Below are 26,180 nucleotides of genomic sequence, written 5' to 3'. Positions count from 1 at the left end.
TGTCTTCTGATGCAGAGAAGTTTCTCCACGACTTTGAGGTGGAGGTATTGATGCACGACCCGACACTCTACCCTGCCACACCCGCCAAGTCCTGCTTCTCCCACCCTGGACAGTTCCCCCACGGTAAACGCCAGGTGCTGGACTGTCTGCCTGACGTCTTTGGTCGCTATGTCAAGATCCGTAGTATGAAGAAACTGGATGCCAGTGATTCAATGACGATGTGTGAAGTGGAAGTCTTTGTATCAAAACCAACAATACAAGGTACGGACCTTTTCGCGCACACCTGGTATCATCACTGTTTGATACTGAATCATTGACACATGCTTTTGATATGGTCGGAATCGTACACATGAATTTTAGAATAATTTTTTTCTGATTATTAAAGAATGTTTTTGTCGCCTTGTTTACATAGCCTGTAATGAAGATTATATATATTGTACAAAAGCCAAGACAATAATTTTCATGCAACTTCCACAAGCAAGGAGTGAGTGAGTGGGTTAGGTTTTACGCCGCTTTTAACAGTATTCCAGTTATATCACGGCGTGTCAGCTTAATGTGGGATGAAAGCCCGAAGTGTTGCAGGTCTCAGACGTTTACCACTTCGGTGAAACCCACGAGCACGGGCATGGTGCTGACAAACCTAGAAACATAATCGGGGCGAACCGGGATTCGAACCGACGATCATAGGTTTCTTGCGTAACCAAGGGACGCAACTCTGCACAGCGAATCGCGGCGCCTTAGACGACTGGGCTACCCGTGTCTCCCACAAGCTAGGAACCACGTTTGACAAAAAACAGCCCGAGATTCTTAAATAGGTCACAATCCCCTAAAACAAGAACTAACACCTTAAACAAACTTCACAACAAATTGCACTGCATGGAAACATAAAGCACCCCACATGAATTCCAATGCCAGATATTTGCTCAAAGAATGGAGAAACATTTATTCCGCAGTTTAACAACCACCCCGATCCCCATCACCAAGACACCCAGAGGGTGAAGTTTAACCAGAGGGTTACGGTTAATCATATGGTTAAATAGCTGTCTTTCACAAATGTGCCATGTGAACAATACCATTACTGATTCTTATGTTGGTACTTGACATCTGACCCGTGAAGATCCGGGTTAGCATTGGTCTTCAGCAACCCATGCTGTGGGTTGAAAAAGGCGTCTATGCTTGTCGGAAGAGGCGACTATCAGGACCAGGTGGTCAGGCTCGCTGACTTGGTTGATGCATATCATCGTATCCCAATTGCGTGGATCGATGTTCATGATATCAATCACTAGATTGTCTGTTCCAGACTCGATTATTTACAGATCGCCGTCATATAGCTTGAATATTGTTGAGTTCGGAGTAAAACAACAAAGAAACAAACCGAACCTGATATCTATATTTTGATGCACGTCATCGATCCCAATTGCGTGAATCACTGCTCATGTTGTCCATTACTGGATTATCTGGTCCAGACTCGATTATTTACAGACCGCTGTCATGTAGCTGGAATATTGCTGAGTGCGGCGTTAAACAACAAACAAACAAACCGAACCTGATATCAATATTACACAGTCACCTCGGAATTATCTTCGGGTAAATAACCAATTTCCTTGTATAGCCGTACCTTCATCATTTTCCTTGGGTACACGTACATGGACCATGATCGATCATATTTTACTCAATCCAAAAAATACTATACCCCAACACCCTATTGCTTGTCGTGAGAGGCAGCTGTAGACATGGAATCGGTTTGTCTGGTTCTGGGTGACTGCGTGTTGCTGCTCACGCTTTCAATCACTGGTTTGTCTGGTCTACACTTTATTATGTACAAGCCACCGTGATATAACTGGAATATTGTAGACTGCAGCTGAATATTACTTTCATTCGTCAACTCATATTGTACACTATGCTACGTTGGCTCCAATAGTGAATAAATAGGTGTAATATCTGTGTTTTACTCTCCGCTTCAGGGGTAATCTCCGACTGGTCCCCATTCGACTGTCCCCGCCCCCCTCTCCCCGGGGGTGCCTCTGTCCAGGTCTCCCACTCGGCCACGGCGGCAACAGCGACCTACCGGTGCCAGGAGGGGTTTGCCCTGTGTAGCGGGAGGACCACAATCAACTGCAACTCTAGTTCAGGTTGGCCGGACGCCGACATTGTCTGTAAACAGGCTGTCTTTGAACGTGTGGGTGTGAGTGTTCCATGACATCGCTTATCTCGAACTTTCTCTCTACCCCGTGTAGGTAGAGCAAGCCTATATTATGTTTCTAAGATGCCGAATTTAAGACTAATCTTGTTTTTGTTGGAGATGGCTCTAAAATCAAAGTTGTAAAAAGCGGCCCCGTAAATTGAAATGCACGAACATGACAAACTGAAAGGCTGCCCCCTTATTGTCTACGTTAACAGACGAAATACGTTTTAAACATAATAAACCAGCCCTAAAATTTACAGGTTAGGTGTAAATGAGTCACATTTTATTATCCATTTAGTGTGTGTCATTCCCAAATCCCTCGCAGCAATAAGTAAGATTTGTATTTAAGTTTTAATATAAATTTTGTTCAGTTTAATCACGTTGTTTAAATATTACATAAGTGCATTGTGGTGCAGAGCACGTATGTTTCCGCCAATAAAGTCAGCAAACTGCAGCAACTGCAAGACATGCAATAACGTGCTTACCGAGTTGCTAGGGATGAATGGACGGTCTGGGGCGTGCAATGGCGTCGCCGTGGGTCGAACATCACGAAGGAAGAGCAACAGCTGTCGTATTGTTTGACCGTGCAGTATGTTGCTAAACGCCCGACGCTGAGCAACAGTTGTACGTGTGTTTATTATGAAGTGAGTGAGTGAGTTGGGTTTTACGCCGCTTTTAGCAATATTCTAGCAATATCACGACAGGGGACACCAGAAATGGGCTTCACACATTGTAGCCATGTCGGGAATCGAACCGGGTCTTCGGCGTGACGAGCGAACGCTTTAACCACAAGGCTACCCGACCGCCCCTGTAAGTATGTTAAACTGTACTGTGTGTGTCAAAGTAAGTATGCAATAAGAACCAATTCGTCTTCTTCTGTCCCTCTTTACAGATGTCCATGGTGGAACTGCAATGCCCTGTGAACATCGGTGATGCACTGGAAGTATGGGTGACACCTCAAGGAACAACGTAAGACATGTCAACAAATAAGTTTCCTTCACTAACGCTCATTACCTGATGACACCGGGACTGGTAGCTTCAGCTTAGCCGTAATGGTGTCTTTTGGTATTAGGTGAGAAGTACAATATATCTTATAGAACAGGGTTGTGTTGGATATACTTAAGTTTTATTTCGCTAGTGGATTGGGTGTGTGAGTGAGTTTGGTTGTACCAACTTTACAAACCTGCAATCGTTTTACGCCGGTGACAATAATACTTATTGGCTTTCGCCTATTGTACCTAAGTGAAGAAATGGAACAGGTTGATCAGCGAGCGCCGCTCACCGCTATTCTACCGAAGTGCAAACAACTTTGCAAGACGTGAAAGATTAAGTCATTATGCATAATGCCTGTGTTTCATGTTAAACTGCGGCATGGTATCTCAGTGGGCTAGCACAATAAATCGGCATCAGTCCTGACTAGTACAAGCCGCCACACACACGTACAAGCTCGTCGCTATATAAGTGCAATACTCTGGAACGCGACGTTTACATGATCTCACCTTAAACAAGAAACAAGAAGCATCACACATCGTCGGTACAGCAATGGTTCTGAACTCAAGCAGAAGGTCAGAAATGAAATGACAACACTTCACTGATGTCAACGTATTCTTCTGATAAATTGTATCCATTTATTGCGTCATGACCAACAGATGACCTCAAAATTTATTCTCAACAATACACCAGTATAACGAAATGATCCTCTTTGACGAAGATCGACAGTCATCATGCGTGTGTCGATTTTTCAAACCCCTTGGACAATAATCTCCTAGTCGACAGTTTTATCATTTTTGTAGATCAAAACTCAAGTTTACCGACGACCTGGCAGAGAATGGTATAGTTTTGAACTACGTCTCATCAACCAAACAGTTGGAGGTTTACTTTTTCAATCCAAACGTCACAACAGGAAATACGGTACCCGCCAGCGACGTCAGTTCCCTCAAGTCGGGAAAAGAATGGCACGTGGTCCTTACCCTACTGCCAGAACATCTGTATGTAAGTGTGTACTGCAGAGGAACATCTGTATGTAAGTGTGTACTGCATGGGAAACATCTGTATGTAAGTGTGTACTGCAGTGGAACATCAGTATGTAAGTGTGTACTGCAGGGGAACATCTGTATGTAAGTATAGACTGCAGGGGAACATCTGTATGTAAGTATAGACTGCAGGGGAACATCTGTATGTAAGTGTGTACTGCAGGGGAACATCTGTATGTAAGTGTGTACTGCATGGGAACATCTGTATGTAAGTGTGTACTGCAGCGGAACATCTGTATGTAAGTGTGTACTGCAGGGGAACATCTGTATGTCAGTGTGTACTGCAGGGGAACATCTGTATGTAAGTGTGTACTGCAGGGGAACATCTGTATGTAAGTGTGTACTGCAGGGGAACATCTGTATGTAAGTGTGTACTGCAGGAGAACATCTGTATGTAAGTGTGTACTGCAGAGGAACATCTGTATGTAAGTGTGTACTGCAGAGGAACATATGTATGTAAGTGTGTACTGCAGGGGAACATCTGTATGTAAGTGTGTACTGCAGGAGAACATCTGTATGTAAGTGTGTACTGCAGAGGAACATCTGTATGTAAGTGTGTACTGCAGCGGAACATATGTATGTAAGTGTGTACTGCAGAGGAACATCTGTATATTAGTGTGTACTGCAGGGGAACATCTGTATGTTAGTGTGTACTGCAGGGGAACATCTGTATGTAAGTATAGACTGCAGGGGAACATCGGTATGTTAGTGTGTACTGCAGGGGAACATCTGTATGTAAGTATAGACTGCAGGGGAACATCTGTATGTAAGTGTGTACTGCAGCTGAACATCTGTATGAAAGTATGGACTGTAGGGGAACATCTGTATGAAAGTATAGACTGTAGGGGAACATATGTATGAAAGTATAGACTGCAGGGGAACATATGTATGTAAGTGTAGACTGCATGGGAACATCTGTATGTAAGAATAGACTGCAGGGGAACATCTGTATGTAAGAATAGACTGCAGGGGAACATATGTATGTGAGTGTAGACTCCAGGGGAACATCTGTATGTAAGTTTACACTGCAGGGGAACATCTGTATGTACGTGTGTACTGCAGGAGAACATCTGTATGTAAGTATAGACTGTAGGGGAACATCTATATGTGAGTGTAGACTGCGGGGGATTATCTGTATGTAAGTATAAACTGCGGGGGAACATCTGTATATAAGTGTTTACTGCAGGGGAACATCTGTATGTACGCATGTGTGTACTGCAGGAAAACATCTGTATGTACGTAAGTGTGTACTACATAAGAAAATCCTTATATAAGTGTGCACTGTAAACAGTTAACAGTAAACTTTGCTTGACAATTAACATCGATCAGGTGGTCATGCTTGTTGACTTGGATGATTACGTGTCATGCTACTCACGACAGCGTTCAACGTTGCTCATTATATCAATCATTTGTTATGGATTTGATAATACCGACTGCCGCATTTAACAACATTCACTCACTCTTGCTTCAGTGAACTGATACAAAGGGAGGGTCATTCCTTTATTGAGCATTCTTTTTTGTCATGTTATGAGTGCCGACTGTTTTATAGACATAATGTTGATATTGTTATTTATAACCTGCAAGTGTAAATTGTCGTGATATTTGTTTGTAGATAACCGTCAACGGCCGTCCGGTGGTGATCTACCCATACACCATAGAGCCGAACAAAATCCTGTCAATATCACCGGTCAGCGCTAACTTGAGGAGGGTTGTCTGGACGCGGGGACATGGCGTAAATAAAGGTAAGCACTAATATATCACCCGTCACATCAATTGGCAAAAGGTTCAGTGAAACGATAGTCATGTCTGAAGCTCAAGTAAAGATGCTCAAATTAAACATCTACCATTGTTATCAACTGGCTTTGCAGAAACAAATAACTCCCTCTTGACATGGCCTGAATGGGTGCAACCGGTGACGATCCGGGGTAGAATAGGTCTTCAGCAACCCATGCTTGCCGTAAAAGGCGACTATGCTTGTTGTAAGCGGCGATTAATGGGATCGGGTGGTCAGGCTCACTGAGATGAATGATGCATGTCATCGTATCCCAATTGCGTGGATCGATGCTCATGATGCCAAACATTGTCTGGTCCAGACTCGATTACTTACAGGCCGCCGTCATATAGCTGGCATATTGCTGAGTGTGGCGTTAAGCTACGAATTAACTAACAAACTAAGTGGATGTTGTCCGCCGCAGTCAGCAATATTCCAGCTAAGTTATGGCTGTAAGTAAATTGAATTATCGAGACTGACAGCCACTGTTGATTGTTCCGATCGACATTGTGCTCATAACGTTCGTTTCTAACGATAATCTCTTGGTGTTGGGGACCTATTCCTCCCCGACCACTTCGGAGGCCGAGATAAAGTCTATATTCTAGAGAACTGCATGGCTGAAGAAATATTTTCAGAACCCGGACCCTTTGACTGCATGTTGCCCCCGCCCACAATGGCAGGAATGAAAGTAGAAGCAGTAACCACGACAGGGAGCTCCCTAGTCGCCAGATACACGTGCGAGGTGGGCACGGCTCCGTGTGGGGCAGCCCCGCCCTCCAGCACCTGCCGCGAGGGGATCTGGCAGACCGTGGAAGGAACATGTTTCGTGACGACATTCAGATACCCTGATATTGTACGTATGTTGTGGGCAGCTATATTTCGATCATTTGCTGCTCTGTACTGCATTTAATCCTGTTGTTCTGCTTTGGACTGTTTTTGAAGGCGTTGTACTGCTCTGGACTGCTTTTGAAGGCGTTCTACTGCTCTGAACTGCTTTTGAAGGCGTTGTACTGCTCTGGACTGCTTTTGAAGGCGATGTACTGCTCTGAACTGCTTTTGAAGGCGTTGTACTGCTCTGGACTGCTTTTGAACGCTTTGTACTGCTCTGGACTGCTTTTGAAGGCGTTTTACTGCTCTGGACTGCATTTGAAGGCGTTTTACTGCTCTGAACTGCTTTTGAAGGCGTTTTACTGCTCTGGACTGCCTTTGAAGGCGTTTTACTGCTCTGGACTGCCTTTGAAGGCGTTTTACTGCTCTGGACTGCTTTTGAAGGCGTTGTACTGCTCTGGACTGGCTTTGGAGGGGTTTTACTACTCTGGACTGCTTTTGAAGGCGTTTTACTGCTCTGGACTGCCTATGAAGGCGTTACTACTCTGAACTGCTTTTGAAGGCATTTTACTGCTCTGAACTGCTTTTGAAGGCGTTGTATTGCTCTTTATTGTCACGACGTGGATACTATGTTTGTCCTCATTTATGTTTGTGATATAACAGCAAACAAAAAATACCGGTTTGATTTTTTGGAAAGATTTGGAATGAAAGTTTTAATGTTCATGGGGGTGTCGGTGTAACGATGGAGACGCAGATGTTGGTCATCTCCTAATCAGGTCACTAATGCGAGATATGATGAAGGCCAATGACAATTATTCTTGATAACCTGATTAAATCTTAAACCACTCCGTACTGTGACAACGAGTGTGGCTGCTTCAATATATGACCAACATAACTGTTTATTTTGTTTATCGATACGAGTTAGTGTGCGAGTCTGAATGTCTAATAATGTTTCCGCAATATCACGACATTAACACAGTGTATCCAAGTTGGGAATCGAACCCGGACCTTCAATGTGACAACCAAACCCTTTAAACCAGTAGGCTTCCTCAACCAGCCCTGGATCGTTACGAAAAGGATTATTGCGTTTACCACTGGCGCATATTGTAACACAATGGTCAATTTCAAAGTAATTTGAAATTTAAGAGGAGCCATGCTCCACATGTGTATGCCATTCCTGTCAAGGTCAAAACGTTGTATTTTAGTGATGTATTTTGTTGATGTCAAGGAAACGGAAGAATTATTATGTCGCATAACAATTACATATTGTTGGTTAGAAGTGAGAATTCCAAAGTTATTTGGCTTTATCGTATATTTCATTTCAGACTGGGAAGAATGCGTTCACGCTCACATGTCCTCCAGTGTCTTCGACGGAGTTCCATATATACGCAACGCCAACTTTGGCTCAAGTGTTGGTCATTTTAATCATTTTGCTTTTCCGTCTGTGTAATGTTTCAAGAATCTTAAGTACACATTTTATGTTACAAGACAAAAATACAAAGATGCAATTAAACTTCTACAAATATTGTTTATTGTATGGTGTAAGGTCGTTGTCGTCCAGACAAGCACACGCAAATGCTACCCACAGCTCGCAGCAACTATTTCCCCGACTGCTATTTCCGTAGCATCAATGTCCGTCCAGTGATGTTTCCATAGCAACATGGTCCTACCAAAGGTGTTCCCAGCAACATTCTGGCAGTGACTATAGCGACAAGGTACTTCCAGCGATGCTTCTGTAGCAAAATGATCCTTGTCAGTGTGGGAATGCTGCTGCTGAATCGTCCTGGTTATCCTTGTTTCCAGGATGGAGATACAGCTCGTCAACACCGCCACCGCCAGACACACGCCCGTCCTGACAGCGAGCATCATCTTCACCAGTGTCCAGTACATCAACACCTTCATTTTGGCTAGCAACGTCACCGGCAACATCATCATCGACTCCTTCCCGTTCCACATGGGTCAGGAGTTTCACATGGTCATCACGTATCTGGTCAAGAGCTTCCGTGTGAGTGATATTCAAGTATATACAATGATTCCTGTTAGTTGACTGTTGATTAATCAAATATATAAGGCGACTATGCTTGTCGTCAGAGGCAACTATCGGGATCGGGTGGTCAGGCTCGCTGACTTGGTTGATGCATGTCATCGATCCCAATTGCGATGATCGATGCTCATGATGTCAATTACTGGATTGTCTGGTACAGACTCGATTATTTACAGACCGCCGTCATATAGCTGGAATATTGCTAAGTGCGGCGTTAAACAACAATGAATGAATCAATCAATGGATAATAACCTCTCTATTACAATATGATGACATACTCTGTGATGGGAATTTTACACAAGGAAATGCAAGACTTAACGATTACACCTAAGCTTGAAGAGAGACAGTGATACTTCAACAATACGTTACAGAATTAAATTATGAAGTAGATGTTAATTTCATGATTGTATACACCAGAGTAAGTGAGTGAGTTGGCTTTAACGCCGCTTTTTCACAGTATTCCAGTTATATCGCGGCGTGTCAGCTTAATGTGGGAGGAAAGCCCGAAGTGATGCAGATCTCAGACGTTTACCACTTTGGTGAAACCCACGAGCACGGGTATGGTGCTGACAAGCCTAGAAACATAGTCGGGGCGAACCGGAATTCGAACCCACAATCATAGGTTTCTGGCGTGCCCCAAGGGACGCAACTCTGCACAGCGAATCGCGGCGCCTCAGACGACTGGGCCACCCGTGCCCCCATATACACCCGACGATAACCACATGATATGTAAGGGGTCATGGATAAGGATGTGTATCGTCATGTATCCTCAGGACCGATTATTTCTCTTTATCTAAAGACCCCTAAAGTCAACGTCAGAGGAAAAATCATCTTCCTGAGGCAAGGGCTTTAAATGACCATAAATGTCCAGTTTCCATCCTTGCCGAACTTGGCTTGAAATCCGGAGTTACACTTAGGATTGACTAACGAGTCTGCATCGTTCAATCAAAATCGCGTAATGAACTAGACATCTGGTTCGTAAACAATGACCATAAATGTCCAGTTTCCATCCTTGCCGAACTTGGCTTGAAATCCGGAGTTACACTTAGGATTGACTAACGAGTCTGCATCGTTCAATCAAAATCGCGTAATGAACTAGACATCTGGTTCGTAAACAACATGGATTTCAACGTGCAGAGTTAATTCGACTGCAGGATTTGCAAAGCATGTGTACCGTCAAGTGGGCGTCGACAAATATTTTGCAAGTCATTTCATGTTTTTTGCTCAAGTGAGTTGACCATGCAAATCGGGGGGTAAGGTTCGTTTCATTAATATAGATCTTGATTAGCGATCAGATCTTCTTGACTGGGCACAGCCATTTTGTTTAAAGCAAATGCATGTGATATGAGACTTGTAATCTGATTGGTCAATAGGAGGGATATAGGAGGGACATAACTCGTAATAGACACTAAGCCGAGTGCGAAATAGCCAGAGGCTGAAGCGCTCGTAAAATCTCCAAATATCTCTCTCTAATAGACACTGGATATTCAAGCCTAGTTCGGCAAGGGTGGAAACTGGACTTTAACGCCCTTGCCTCGGGAAGATGCGGACAAATCAGCCAATGATATTTGACCAAACAGATCTATTGGTGACAGAAGGCAAAATATTGATGTAAATGACGACGACGACGATGATGACCATGTTGCTGCTGTTGATGTTGTTGTGCTGTGTTTAATTGGAGTGAAATCCCTATACTCGTTCTAATGCTGTTTATTCTTATTTTAAATTTAAATTTCGAATTCTGCCTTGCAAAGTTCTTTACACTATTTCTGATCATTTTCGTTCAATATTAGACCTGTACGACGGTTGGAGAGGGATAAAGTGGTTGTTTTGTGTGTATATGTTTAACGATTGATCAAGCTGAAAAAGTCTCATACCGGCCACTTGATAAGTTAACACTTACATATCAGCATATTGTTTATGGTTCGATGTTTAAGAAAGATATATGTCTCATAGTTTGGATGTTTAAGAAATATATATATCTCATAGGTAGGTGTTGACGGCAAAGACGTCAGAGACGTGCAGGTCGATGTAGAGGGAGATTTTATCCCCGCTGTGTCGATGCAAGGACCAATGGCCGTCCGGACTGTCGAGTTTCAGATGCCAGGTATGTGTTAGTGAGGGAGTCAGGTATGTGTTAGTGAGGGAGTCAGGTATGTATTAGTGAGGGAGTCAGGTTAGTGTTAGTGAAGGAGTCAGGTATGTGTTAGTGAGGGAGTTAGGTATGTGTTAGTGAGGGAGTTAGGTATGTGTTAGTGAGGGAGTTAGGTATGTGTTAGTGAGGGAGTTAGGTATGTGTTAGTGAGGGAGTCAGGTATGTGTTAGTGAGGGAGTCAGTTGTATGTAAGTGAGGGAGTCAGATATGTGTTAGTGAGGGAGTCAGGTATGTGTAATGAGGGAGTCAGGTGTGTGTTAGTGAGGGAGTCAGGTGTGTGTTAGTGAGGGAGTCAGGTGTGTGTTAGTGAGGGAGTCTGGTGTGTGTTAGTGAGGGAGTCAGGTATGTGTTAGTGAGGGAGTCAGGTATTTGTTAGTGAGGGAGTCAGGTATGTGTTAGTGAGGGAGTCAGGTGTGTGTTAGTGAGGGAGTCAGGTATGTTAGTGACAGACAGGTATGTGTTAGTGAGGGAGTCAGGTGTGTGTTAGTGAGGGAGTCAGGTATGTGTAAGTGAGGGAGTCAGGTATGTGTTAGTGAGGGAGTCAGGTATGTGTAATGAGGGAGTCAGGTGTGTGTTAGTGAGGGAGTCAGGTGTGTGTTAGTGAGGGAGTCAGGTGTGTGTTAGTGAGGGAGTCTGGTGTGTGTTAGTGAGGGAGTCAGGTATGTGTTAGTGAGGGAGTCAGGTATGTGTTAGTGAGGGAGTCAGGTATGTGTTAGTGAGGGAGTCAGGTGTGTGTTAGTGAGGGAGTCAGGTATGTGTTAGTGAGTGAGGTGGGATATGTGTAAGTGAGGGAGTCAGGTATGTGTAAGTGAGGGAGTCAGGTATGTGTAAGTGAGGGAGTCAGGTATGTGTTAGTGAGGGAGTCAGGTGTGTGTTAGTGAGGGAGTCAGGTATGTTAGTGACAGACAGGTATGTGTTAGTGAGGGAGTCAGGTGTGTGTTAGTGAGGGAGTCAGGTATGTTAGTGACAGACAGGTATGTGTTAGTGAGGGAGTCAGGTGTGTGTTAGTGAGGGAGTCAGGTATGTTAGTGACAGACAGGTATGTGTTAGTGAGGGAGTCAGGTGTGTGTTAGTGAGGGAGTCAGGTATGTGTAAGTGAGGGAGTCAGGTATGTGTTAGTGAGGGGGTCAGGTATGTGTTAGTGAGGGAGTCAGGTATGTGTTTGTGAGGGAGTCAGGTATGTGTTAGTGAGGGAGTCAGGTATGTGTTAGTGAGGGAGTCAGGTGTGTGTTAGTGAGAGATTATATATTACCATTATATCCTGGCGGCTTTGGGAGATGCTCATTATATCAACCACTGGCGTGTCTGGCCGAGACTCAAATATTTTCAGACCGTTGAAAAACAACAAACAAGCTTTATAGTTTGTTGTTTAACGCCACACTCAGCAATATTCCAGCTCTTTGACGGCGGTCTGTAAAATAATCGAGTCTGGACCAGACAATCCAGTGATTGACATCATGAGCATCGACCCACACAATTGGGATCGATGACATGTATCAACCAAGTCAGCGAGCCTGACGACCCGATCCCGTTTGTGATGTTTTACGACAAGCATGGGTTGCTTATGACCAGTTCTATCCTGGATCTTCACAGGTTACAAGCTTTACAGCATGCAGAGTCCCGCTAATGATAATGCAAGGAAATGTCAAATTAAACTTGAAATAAATATAATAATGTGTAATTGCAAATACAAGCCTTACAACCCATTTGTTTCAGATAATGCCCTCGCCTATAGCGACCAACCGTTGAAACCGGATACCGATAACACGTGGGTTACCTTGCCCCTCACTGGTTCTAAGAGGACGAAATTATTCCTGGTAAACTCGTGCACAGAGGTTATTGTTGACGTCATAGCGGATAAAGTGTGGGGGATAAATGTCCAGTTTACCCTGGGTGCCCGGAAGAACACAAAGACCGACTGTACGATATGTGAAACGGAACTGACAAAGTGGCACAGCCCCCTCTCCTGCGGCGAGTACATGCCTTTCTGGTTGGATTGGGGCAATGACAGCGAGATGCGTGTTGGTGCTGGCTACGTCATCGGTCGCGACTTCATAACGAGTTCGGGGTGGCCGTCTACCGTTCCAGTTGGGAGAATACGCGTTAGTGCCAATGCCAAAGTAAAAGATGGTAATTATAGAAAGTGGTGCTGCTTGTTTGTTTTTTTAATTCTGTCAAAACAATAACATTTAATTTCACTTTCTGACATGTCCCCAGTGAAGATCCCGCTTAGAAATGGGTCTTTAGCAACCCATGCTTCAACACCATATGAAGCGACTGATGGGATCGGGTGGTCAGGCTCGCTGAATTGGATTCATGTCATGGTATCCCAGTTGCGTAGATCGATGCTCAAGTGCCAACCTCTAGTTTGTCTGGTTCAGACATGGTCATTTACAGACCACCGCCATATAAACTACCGGGCAAAAGAAAGTTTTCACCGACTTCACTTGACCAAACACCAAAAACAAAGGCATATTTGAGATTTATGATGATTAATTTATAAACCGAAATCATTTTCCATGAAAATGCATTGTAATGCCGATATTGCATTTTCCGCAATACACAAAGAAAGAGTCAAGGGGTCCAAATTAAAAATTACACAAATCAGAGTTCATTGAAAAAATGCATGAAGAGTCCATTAATGACACAGTAGTCCTCCTCATTGACGTCGTCAGTCGGCGGATAACGTCAGCAGGAATCCTGTTCCATAAGAGTATGTTCAAGTTCCTGTCGGTTCGCTGGAGGCGGTACATGTTGTCTCAGCTGACGATCAAGATGATCCCAGAGATGTTCAATGGGGTTCATGTCTGGACAACAAGGTGGCCAGGGCAATACGTTGACGTTAACGTTGTCCAGGTAGTCTTGAACAATTCGGGCGGTGTGAGGCCTTGCGTTGTCTTGTTGCAAAATTAATCCTCTTGGTTGATGTTGAATAAAGGGCACCACAACAGGTCTCAACACTTCATCCCTGTATCGCTGAACATTCAGGTTTTCTTGGATGATAACCAGCCGTGTTGTAATCGGGCCACAAATGCCACCCCATACCATGACGCCTCCACCTCCAAACGGGTGAACTTCTCTAATGCAGTTTGGCGCTAGTCGCTCTCCGCTTCGTCGAAAAACTCGAACTCTGCCATCGTTCCTGAACAGACAGAACCGACTTTCATCTGTAAAGAGCACTCTCGCCCAGTCACGTCGCTGCCACCGACGTACAGTTCGTGCCCATTGCCGTCTGCGTTGGCGGTGTAGACGGGTCAAGGCCATTCCACGGAAGGGTCGGTAGGCTCGTATACCAGCCGTACGAAGTCGTCGAAGGACTGTTCGTCTGCTGATGGCATGCCATAGTGCTATTGCCGCCGTTGACACATCTGTTTCGGAGGTGGTTTTTTTGCTTACTGAATGCCTGCTCTGTCCAACGTCGGTATTTATGCCACAATCACGCACGTGCATTTGGACCAAATGTCTCAAAATCACGTTTTTTGCACGTTTTCAACAATGCATGATTTGGAAAGCTGCGTTCGAAAATCTGCGTTGTGGTTGTGGTCATGTTGCATTTGGGCGAATGTTTTCTGCGGGGGTTCAAACCTGTACCAGCTTTTTTATGTATTTTTTCAGTATGTGGATAGCAGTTGTAGCTCCATGTTCTTTTGTAAATCCACATTGAAGTCTGTTTGAAACACAAACATATAGTGATACTTGGTTCTTCATCACTATGCCCCTGCAAGTGGGATTCTAACTGGGTCAAAGCTCTTAAAAAGCTGTCAAATGTTCGTTTTTCTCTCTCAAAACATTCCAGGAACCGTGAAGATCCGGGGTAGAATAGGTCTTCAGCAACCCATGCTTGCCGTAAAAGGCGACTATGCTTGTGGTAAGAGGCGACGAACGGGATCGGATGGTCCGGCTCACTGAGTTGGTTTATGCATGTCATCGATCCCAATTACGTGGATCGATGCTCATGATGTCAATCATTGGATTGTCTGGTACAGAATCGATTATTTACAGACCGCCGTCATGTAGCTGATATATAATTGTTGAGTAAGGAATTAAACAACAAACAAACAAACCAGTGTGACATAAACTTCGCAGATGAAGAAATAATCAACATAATGAAAACAAATACCCTTAAAAATCCATTAATACATCGTGGTTGTCATTGTGACGGCCCGTGCTCTGTACACGGGGTCAGTGCCACCACTAACAATCGTACTTTTTGACAAAAAGCTTGAGAAGTTAGTTAGCCGTTGTTGTTCTACTCCAGCTATATCACGACTGAGTATACCAAGATTGACTTCACACCTTGTATCCTTGTGGGAAATCGAACCCATGCCAACACTTACACTCCTAGCATACCAAACTGCCCTATAATTAAAGATCCGGGGAAGAATAGGTCTTCAGCAACCCATACTTGTTGTAAAAGGCCACTATGTTTGTCGTAAGAGGCGACTAACGGGATCGGGTGGCCAGGCCAGCTGACTTGGTTGACGAACGTGCTCTGTGTTTTGTGTCTGACAATTGTTTGTCAACAATCTGAAGCATTAATATTTGTTTCAAGCATTTTCTGGGACAATTTCCCTTTTCCTCCACTGTATCAAATGGTCGGCCCCTAACCTAAATGACCAGTTTACTTCCACATCAAATAAACTGGCGACCCGTGAAGATTCCGGGATAGAATAGGTCTTCAGCAACCCATGCTTGCCGTAAAAGGTGACTTCGCTTGTCGTAAAAGGCGACTAACGGGATCGGGTTGTCAGGCTCGCTGACTTGGTTGATGCTTGTTATCGATCCCAATTGCGTTGATCAATGCTCGTGATGTCAATCACTGGAATATCTGGTCCAGACTCGATTATTTACAGACCGCCATCATACAGCCGGAATATTGTTGAGTGCTGCGTTAAACAACAAACAAACATCTGATCAACGGGACGTCAGACATTAATTCGTAGCTAGATCGGGTATTGAGTGTGGTATCTTTTTTTCAGTTGGGAATCTGGCCATGTGTACCAAACCAGACCCACCGCCATACCAGATGACAATTGACGAACACAGCGCCGGGGACTACACTACAACTAAGTACAGGTGCATTGAAGACACGTACATGTTCTGTGGAGAGGACAAGGTGTCTCGGTGTGCTGCTACCGGCCCAGTCACGAACCAAGTAAAAGGCGAATGCCGGCAAATGACCTGGATACCAAAGGTAAATTAACACTCGTTGTGTTTTCTACTCAGTCAACGTGTTGATTTTGTTTTTCTTCCCGCTGATTATTCTGTTAGTATACAGTGGCATGTGAAAGATATGAAACGTTGGCCACCAGAAGTGAATTATGTTTGCGTTTAGCTTGAACACATCAATTGCTTAAGAAATTATTACAACTTTTATTTTTTTAAAAATGTGTACATGTATGTTTTGCTGTGTATTAGTATTCTTCCAATTTATAAAATTTCAGTCGCAGCTTAATAAATTCGCCTGGCCTTGCAAGAGACTAGTCGGTTCCACGGTCTCCCTGTATCTCACACTGAACACGTACGTACGCCCTGTATCTCACACTGAACACGTACGTACGTCCTGTATCTCACACTAAACACGTAGGTACGCCCTGTATCTCACACTAAACACGTACATGTACGTACGTCCTGTATCTCACACTAAACACGTAGGTACGCCCTGTATCTCACACTGAACACGTACGTACGCCCTGTATCTCACACTGAACAGGAACGTACGCCCTGTATCTCACTAAACAGGTACGTACGCCCTGTATCTCACACTAAACAGGTACGTACGCCCTGTATCTCACACTAAACGCGTACATACGCCCTGTATCTCACACTAAACACGTACGTACGCCCTGTATCTCACACAAAACACGTACGTACGCCTTGTATCTCACATTAAACACGTACGTACGCACTGTATCTCACACTAAACACGTACGTACGCCTTGTATCTCTCACTAAACACGTACGTACGCCCTGTATCTCACACTAAACACGTACGTACGCCCTGTACTCATACTAAACACGTACGTACGCCCTGTATCTCACATTGAACACGTTCGTACGCCCTGTATTTCACACTAAACACGTACGAACGCCCTGTATCTCACACTAAACACGTACGTACGCCCTGTATCTCACACAAAACACGTACGTACGCCATGTATCTCATTCTGAACACGTACGTAGCCCCTGCATCGCCCTGTCGGGTATTTTTAATGTACATATTTATACAGTTTACTGTTACGGTACTATAGTATCTGTCTTAACTGTGCCCATAATGATAGTATTTTTACGGTTCCTGTCACAATATAAATACGGATTGGGTGATGTGTTTGCACCATTCCAGCTATGAATAATCGCGTCTGGGCCAGACAAACTCCTGACTGATGCCGCCCCATGCCGTGGGGGTGCGATGACATGCAAATTAACCTCGTCACCGAGCCTGAATATCTGATCCCATTTAGTCACCCCTGGGGATCTATATGTATTCTACCCAGGGTCCTGCCGAATGGTTGGTTAAGCAGTTATCGCTGCCCACCTAGAGAGGAGATATAGGAATGAGTTCGGGCCTCCCATCTGTACGTCCGGTCAAATCCCTTAAGCGTTAGCAACATGTAGTACACACATTTGGAAATCATCAATCATGTTTATCAAATCGGGAAATTCAGACATTTTCCAACAGTACAAAACGTATAACACATTCATGTTATAATTTCAATGTACATTTCAGGTCGATCAGCGTCAGTTTGATGAAGGAACAGCTCAAACACTTTATGTTAAAGGCGGACTCCGTGACGTCGCAGCTTACCCTGGGTAACACAGTACCCGGTGGGGGAGGATCAGTCCCTGTTAATCCCTTCCCTTTCCCGGTCAAAAAGAGATTCCACTTGACTATCACGATCCTGAAACCACATTTTGAGGTAACAATGATTCACTACACAATCTTTAAGCAAGGCTCACGTCCACTAAGACGCTCTATCCACTAGACCACGGAAACGGTCCCACTACATTAACCAATGGTGAACATCAGTGTTACGCTTCATTAAGTTGCTTCTGTGTAAACTGGCAATAATTTAACGCGGTTTTGGGGCGGTGAGGTAGCTCAGTGGTTAAAGCGTTTGCTCGTCACGCCTAAGACACGTGTTCGACTTCCAAACTTCCAAAAATATGGAAAGCTCATTTCTGGTGTCTCCTGATATGATATTGCTGGAATATAACTGAAAGCGTCGTAAAAGCACATCAATGATTACTTACTCGCTAACATGTTCTAACTATAATGGATAATTGCAATACATCGATTTTTCGATTAATTGTTAAGCCCAACTATCTGCATCCAGGTCCGAGTAGACGGGACGTCCGTGGCTACGTCCCCCCATGTCGTCAACTTCACAACAATCAGCAGCGTAGTAGTCGAGGCTCCCAATGTCGACATTGTCCACATTTTTACACCTGGTAAGTATTGATAAACCGATTCAGCAGTCCGGAACTTGTCGTTTTTGCGCAAGCTCTGAAATAAAAAATTGAATTAAAATGTACAATTATAGTAAACGGATGTGACGATTAGTTTAGTCTGCACCGTAAACAGTGAAGAAGACCGTCGGGATATGAAAACATATTCTCGCGATAGTGAGTGAGTGAGTGAGTTGGGTTTAACGCCGCTTTTAACACTATTCCAGTTATATCACGGCGTGTCAGCTTAATGTGGGAGGAAAGCCCGAAGTGATGCAGGTCTCAGACGTTTACCACTTCGGTGAAACCCACGAGCACGGGTATGGTGCTGACAAACCTAGAAACATAATCGGGGCGAACCGGGATTCGAACCCACAATCATAGGTTTCTGGCGTGCCCAAGGGACGCAACTCTGCACAGCGAATCGCGTCGCCTTCTCATGATAAATATGAGTGTTACAGGTCGAATGTAATAATATCGATCTTTCTCTGTCCCCGCTCAACGCCGCCATTGCATCACAGCTGCTGATCCCAACATACTGGCAACAGTAATATGTTGTTGTTGTTATAAATGAGTGTGTTTTTCAGGTCAAACCGTCCGAGTATTAGTTAATTAAATTGTGGTGTATATGGTGAGGTGAGGTGAAATGTGGTTTAACGTCGCGTCCAAGATTATTTCACTTATATATCGACGTGCATGCACGTGTGTGTGTGTGTGTGGCTGCTTGTACTAGTCCGGACTGATGCCGATTTATAGTGCTAGCTCACTGAGATACCATGCCGCAGTTGAACATGAATACCCCACTCAGACACAGTCAGTATACTGACTCCGAGCCGACCAGTGCTTGTTTTTGCCCCTTAATGCCGAGCGCCAGACAGGGTAACAACAAGTACCATCTTTTAACGTCTTTTGGTATGACGCGGTCGGGGATCGAACCCCGGACCTCCTGCTCTCCGGGCGGACTCTCTACCAATAGACCACGGAGGCGGTCAGGTCCAAAGAGACCTGGTTATATAACACGAAAACAAGGCGCCTGTTTCCACTAAAGTGTAGTTAGAACTCTCTTTGGTTGGTTGTTTTGTTGTTATAGCCGCACTCAACAATATTCCAGCTATATGCCGGCGGTCTGTAAATAATCGAGTCTGGACCAGACAATCCAGTGATTGACCTCATGAGCATCTGGGATCGATGATATGCATCAAGGAAGTCGGCGAGCCTGACCACCCGATCCCGTTAGTCGCCTCTTACGACATGCATAGTCGCCTTTTACAGCAAACATGGCCTGTTCTACCCCGGAATCTTCAGGGGTCCACTCTCTTTGGACCTGATTTCTCTTCATGTCATAGTACGTCAATGAGGGAATCCACAAAGTATTCCCACTTAACCTTTTCAATTTAATGTATCACAGCTGACAAATATAACCGAGACTACTATACACCCCAAAAAAAAAACAAACAAAAAATAAAAATAAAAAAAAACTAAATAAAAAAATAAATAATAATAATAATAAAAAATGTCTTTCCATATAAACATAAATATTTTCCAAGTGCTACTTTCACTGCCTGCCCCCGAACCGGTGTGGTAGTGTCATATGGAATAGAGTTGATTCCTTACTCTGGGCGTTCGTCCCAAGCAAGAATCTTAAATTATCTTGACTTTGATATTGTCGAAACGAATGGGCTTAAACTGAACCCTACGACAGTTACTTAAACGTCGTTCCGCGCCGTCGTGGTCAATGTAAGCCATGAGATCTGCAATTCGCCTGGTCAGCCAAGGGTCATTTAAGGCAATGAGTGCTTGATCTATCGGCCCTTGCTCTGAACTGTCTCCATCAGCATTCATGTGCGGGCCCTTACTCATAATGATAAGCGCAACACAAGGGTTATTCTCACATCCTTTAATCACGCTTCAGTCCATACTCAAAATACAGTGTTTTCGGAGGCGTTGGGAGTGTATCCTTTCAGAAAATAAATATCAAAGGTCGTACTCTCCACGCTGCCTTTCCAGAGAGAGGCTACACAGACTGCGCAACTGCCACAGTGCCCAATGCCAAGGTCATCACCTCCGAGACGTCAATGGGAGCTGAAGGGCATGTGAAGTGTAACGTCGAACACCGCTACTGCGGGTCACACACCAAGGTCACGTGCTGGAGTGACGGCACCTGGAAGTTCTACAGACCTGACAAATGCGAACGCTACCAATGGACTAGCCTGGCGCCTCTAGGCAAGGTAAGGACACAATAGCATTTCATGAGTGGTGAGCTAGTTGGTTTTACGCCACTCTCAGTATTGTGCCAATTATATCAGAAGGGGAACCCCAATAAAAGAGTTTTACGCCTTGTATCCACATGTGGAATTGGACACATGACTTCGAAGGTTCGCTGACTTGGTTGATGCATGTCATCGTATCCCGATTGCTCAGATCGATGTTCATGATGTCAACCACTAGATTGTCTGGTCCAGACATGGTCATTTACAGACTACCGTATTCGACGTAATAAGTGCCCTGCTCTAATAAGCGCCAACGGCTATATTTGCTAATATATTGGCTAGTGAACAATCCCAATTAGCACCCCTTCGGATTGATCAATGTGCACAAGACTTATTTATTCGTGTATAATACGCACTCGTGTGTTATATGCACCCTTAATTATGGGCAATTAAATCCAGGAAAAATATATCCGTCGTATATATACATTTCAGGCTGTCAGCATAAACCAAAATAATATTCTGATAAGAGCCCGCTATGTCTAATTTTGAGAGCGCCCTGGGCGCTTATAACGTCGAATACGGTAGTTGGAATGTTGGAATATTGGTGAGTGCGGCGTTAACAACAGAAACACAAACAAACAGTGATCCTTGGCTCTTCATCACTTTATCCCTGCACGTGGATTTCTAAATGGGTCATGATGTGGCTAAAATACCGTTAGCCTAGCTCTAAAAATGATCTATAGTTGTTAACGTTTGAATGCAAATATGTTCCAGTTACATTTGTACTTGGATTCAGTTAAAACTTTCTCTCTGTTGTCCAGGAGACCAATTTCCCCATTCCATGTGTGCTGAAAACCGGGGATGTCATCATACTGCAGGCCACATTGTCAAGGGCAACGAACGTGTAAGTAGTGACCTAATCTGTATTGACCTTGACCTGACAACTGTCCTAACAGATGGAGACCGATCATTTCATGTTATGGGTGGATGAGGCTAGGGTCTTCAATTATGGTTACAGAAAACAGCTTCAGTCACTGCTTTAAACGTTACAAGAAATATCTGAAAGATACACCGAAAGTTTTAATTTCATCTGTCGGTGTATTTCTTTCAGCACATCCTTTATGTCCAGCGAATAGTTTTGGTTTTTAAAATGTTAAGCAAGGTTATCCTTTTTTTCCTTTCTTTTCTGGAATAAATAATTTACATTTTCCGTAACCACACCCCACCTCCATCCTCAAAATCTCCAGGACTCGCATTTCAGTAAACCTACACTAACCCTTGATCTATTCCCGTGTTTCTCACGATCTCAACACAATTTCATAACGCATATAGAATACGGGGTTGCGGGTGGCCAAGTTGTCTAAGGTGTCGCGTTCACTCTCCAAAGTTGTGTCCCTTGTCGGTAGTCTGACTCAACGGTTGTGGGTTCGAATCCAACATTCGGTCCAATAATGATAATTGGTTTGACAGCACCATGAACCCGTGCACTGAGTTCAGTGCCTTGTGTCCCCAGTTTGTGGTTGAACCCAACTCACTCACTCTAACTATGCGTCTGTATTTACCAGGTTCCGCATGGCACTGGTAGCTGGTCCAGAGGCAGTTGTTCTCATCACCTATGACCAAGTAGTGAACTCCTTGATTATCAGCAACGTCCTGAACGGCAAAGTACTGACGACGCAGGAAGTAGCGAGTCATGGGCTCGCACCTGTGGCGTTCAAACTGAGCATAAAAGTGCTGAAAGATTCCTACGTGGTAAGTTATGTTGTATGTTGTACAGAGAAACCTCGTAATACCGGACAGTGCCGTTCCTGCGGACATCGATCGTAGTTTGTTTCAAAAGCATAATGTAAAGTTGAGGTGAAATGCCGTTTAAGATGGCGTTCGAGAATGCTGCACTTATCTAGAGACGTGCGGTGTGTTTGTCTTTGCGTGGGTGTGTCTCAGGATGTGGGTGTACTAGGAAGGACTTGTAGTGCTAGCCAACGATGGTTGACATGGATACCCCACTCAGACTCGGTATACTGACCCCGAGCCGACAATTCCTTGTTTTATCACCTTCAGGCCGAGCGCCAGACAGTGTAACAACAAGTATCTTTCAAAGTATTTTGGTATGACGCGGCCAGGGAATCGAACCACCGACCTTCCGTTCTCCGGGCAGACGCTCTATCAAGTAACCCACGGAGGCGATATTGTTATGAATTAATCAGGGTAGGGATGAAGGAAAGTTCTCACTTCCAAGATGGATGGATGTTTGTTTGTTTGTTTGTTTGTTTGTTTATTGTTTAACGCTGCATTCAGCAATACTCCAGCTCTATGACGACGGTCTGTAAATAATCGAGTCTGGACCAGACAATCCAGTGATTGATAGCATAAGCATCGATCCAAGCAATTTGGATCGATGACATGCATCAACCAAGTCAGCGAGCCTGACCACCCGATCCCGTTAGTCGCTCTTACGACAAGCATAGTCGCCTTTTACGGCAAGCACGGGTTACTGAAGACCTATTCTACCAGATCTTCACGGGTCAGAAGGATGAAGTTTACACCTTCGCGTGGTTGCTATACATATATAAGTGACAGTCGCCGTATTAAGCACCCTGATCCAATAAACTGCCCAATGCCACCTTCTTAACAAAACCTGGATTTTCTTATACGATCGGAAATTAGCATGATAGTCCGCATTTCCTTGTGTTTATTGCAGATTTGTTTGAAAGACAGCACGGTAGAAGGTGTATGTAAATACAAGCACAGTGACTATTATCGCAACTGTGTTAGTTTCATCGACGGTTTAACGAAGTTTGTTCAATACCGCTCTATCTGTGAGAACAAATTAAACACATTCTTTGTTTAGCGGTAGCAAGAACTAAGATCTGATTTTTATGAGATTGTGGGAGATCAGACTCGACAGCGTGGCACTTTGCTGGTAATATCTGGTCCAGATTCGATTATTCACAAGCCGCCGTGATAGAAAACATTGCTGATTGTGTAGGTACATGTAGGTAAAGGAAAGCAAAGTAGGTAAAGATATAGAACATGCCACAGAGCTGAGTTGATGAATTGTTTACCTTTTTAAATTATTACTTGGGAATTCCAGGTTAGAATTGGACCAAACAATCTATGCTTGTCATAAGAGGCGACCAACTGGATTGGTTGCTAGTGATTTATCATACCCTGACGGCGTGGATAATTTTTCACAATGTCAATCACTGGATCGTCTGGTCCAGAGTCGCTTCTTAATAGGCCGCCGTCGTGTTGCTGTATTATTGGTTAGTGCGTCGCCCAAACAAACAAACAAGCAAAGTTATTATTCCCGGTGAATGTCAATGTCCTATCTTGCACTGTTTCCAGATATATGTCGGCGGAAAGATGGTATCGGACTTCCCCTCCGCGTCCCCCTCGCTGAGAGTGGAGCACATCTCTGTATCCTCGGGAACAGCAGTCAGGTCCCTTGAAGTGACAACACCAGCAGCGTAATGGTTACAACACATGCATCGTATCAAACTGCACCAGGTGCTCATCGTATGAATCTACATGTCGCCATTCCATCTCAGTGTTGTGTATTAACTCGAAACAGTGAAACCACGGGATCCACCGATCTATACCGAAACGTCGCCTTTACATAAATTAAAGAAGTTGTTATCCATAAACTTTGTCTGGCTTGCCATCCGTCAACTTCTAAGTAATGTCTATCACACAAATCACCGTGTCCAGTTTGGCCGAAACCGCCACTTCCGAATGCACACAAGTCTGAAAGGTTATATCGCTAAAGTATATACAGTACATCCGTCAGTTCGTTATAAGCGTGTTCGTTATAAACGTAGTTTAATGTAATGTCTATCAAACAATTCACCGTATCCAGTTTGGCCGAAACCGCCTCTTCCGAATGCACACAAATCTGAAAGGTTATAACACTAAAGTATATACAGTACATCCGTCAGTTCGTTATAAGCGTGTTCGTTATAAACGTAGTTTACTGTAATGTCTATCAGACAATTCACCGTATCCAGTTTGACCGAAACCGTCTCTTCCGAATGCACACAATTCTGAAAGGTTATGTCACTAAAGTATATGCAGTACATCCGTCAGTTCGTTATAAGCGTGTTCGTTATAAACGTAGTTTACTGTAATGTCTATCAGACAATTCACCGTATCCAGTTTTGCCCAAACCGTCTCTTCCGTGTGCACACAATTCTGAAAGGTTATATCACTAAAGTATACACAGAATATCCATCAGTTCGTTATAAGCATGTTCGTTATTTCGTATTTCACAGTATACATAATTCTGATTTAGCTTACTCTGTCATGCACTCGTTCATCTGGACAATATAAGAACTGCAGGTACATTATCGTCTTTATTATGCCTCAAAGTGAGATTGACCAATCAGAGAGCTGAACTACTGACCCCATATGAGACCATATACCGTCAGTAACAGCCATTTTGGATTTTCCAACACCCACCTCACATATTTCACATGGAAATTCTGGTACAGAAATTCGTTATTCGACACAGTTTTATGTTGTAATATCATAAATTTTAACGTGCAAAGACGTTAATGTTTTTTTTAGATCACTTTCGTGAGTTTTATAAAGATTAGGTAAAGTTAAAATTATCAACACGGTTTGGCCTCTGAAGTTTGAAGAGTAGTCTCCCTTTTACCCTTCGGGCTCAGGTTGAAAGTTTTCATTTTGACATGAGATGTGCGATATTGATACCAGATAGTGTAAACGTTTTGGCATAATAAATTCTTGAAGTTGTCTTCAGTTGCCGTATAAGGCAAGTAAAGACAGGTCAATAAGGCGCCAGTTCTTTCAATAGATGAATAACACTATCAAGTTTATCTGGTAGTAAATGAGGTGTTAGATATTTGTAGCGGAGTAAATAGTGCTTTGTGGATCGACTTATTATTTCTGATTTGTAGCATATCAACAAGTCGTCACTTCTTTGAAGTAAATCTGTAAGTCTCGTCTGTGTAGGAGACAAACAACTTTTATGTTTTTGTTGTGAATTAATTAGTTGTCTGTTTTTAGTTATAGATGAAGAAGTTGTCAGTTCTTTGTTCAGTAAATTGTCTGATTCTTGTTAGTGTCATTAGGTTGTATCTTTTTCGTTGTCGTCAGTTCTTTTAAGTAGATCAACGTGCTATCTATAATTCTTTCTAAACCAATAAGTTGTCAGTTCGTTGTAGGACCTGTGAAGATCCGGGTTAGAACAGGTCTTCAGTAAACCATGCTTGTCGTAAGAGGCGACTAACGGGATCGGGTGGTCAGGCTCGCTGTCTTGGTGCATGTCATCGTATCCGATTTTGTGTGAATCGATGCTGGATATAAATCACGGGATTGTCTGGTCCAGACTAGATCCTTTACAGACTGCCGTCATATAGTTGAAATATTGCTGAGTGCGGCGTTAAACAACACACAAACAAAACATTTTTTTGTAGTTGATAAAATAGATGAATAACATTGAGTTAATTATTTCCGGTTTGCGGGTATTAATGAGTAGGTTCTAAT

The 26,180-nt window shown here is 43.7% G+C and overlaps 1 protein-coding gene across 1 annotated transcript in view; it reads left to right on the top strand.

The window, feature by feature from the left end:
- LOC124144731 overlaps positions 1-25,979 on the top strand; it is a 77,507-nt gene extending 51,528 nt beyond the window's left edge. The window contains exons 32-49 of the mRNA XM_048390909.1: positions 16-261; positions 1,965-2,185; positions 3,078-3,154; positions 3,979-4,177; positions 5,831-5,960; positions 6,625-6,842; positions 8,143-8,228; positions 8,621-8,822; positions 10,851-10,968; positions 12,733-13,146; positions 15,996-16,210; positions 16,461-16,537; positions 17,744-17,933; positions 18,351-18,465; positions 20,470-20,690; positions 21,494-21,576; positions 22,238-22,424; positions 24,021-25,979. Of these exons, the coding sequence (XP_048246866.1) occupies positions 16-261; positions 1,965-2,185; positions 3,078-3,154; positions 3,979-4,177; positions 5,831-5,960; positions 6,625-6,842; positions 8,143-8,228; positions 8,621-8,822; positions 10,851-10,968; positions 12,733-13,146; positions 15,996-16,210; positions 16,461-16,537; positions 17,744-17,933; positions 18,351-18,465; positions 20,470-20,690; positions 21,494-21,576; positions 22,238-22,424; positions 24,021-24,146 (3,125 nt within the window). The 3' untranslated portion in view covers positions 24,147-25,979. The remainder of the gene's footprint in view (positions 1-15; positions 262-1,964; positions 2,186-3,077; positions 3,155-3,978; positions 4,178-5,830; positions 5,961-6,624; positions 6,843-8,142; positions 8,229-8,620; positions 8,823-10,850; positions 10,969-12,732; positions 13,147-15,995; positions 16,211-16,460; positions 16,538-17,743; positions 17,934-18,350; positions 18,466-20,469; positions 20,691-21,493; positions 21,577-22,237; positions 22,425-24,020) is intronic.
- Positions 25,980-26,180: the final 201 nt, after the last annotated feature.

The sequence above is a fragment of the Haliotis rufescens genome, unplaced genomic scaffold (assembly GCF_023055435.1).
Source record: "Haliotis rufescens isolate VD_foot unplaced genomic scaffold, xgHalRufe1.0.p SCAF_9, whole genome shotgun sequence".
In the NCBI taxonomy this organism is placed as follows: Eukaryota; Metazoa; Mollusca; class Gastropoda; order Lepetellida; family Haliotidae; genus Haliotis; species Haliotis rufescens.
The sequence above is the reverse complement of the archived record's forward strand: the minus strand, read 5'-3'. Positions and strand labels throughout refer to the sequence as shown.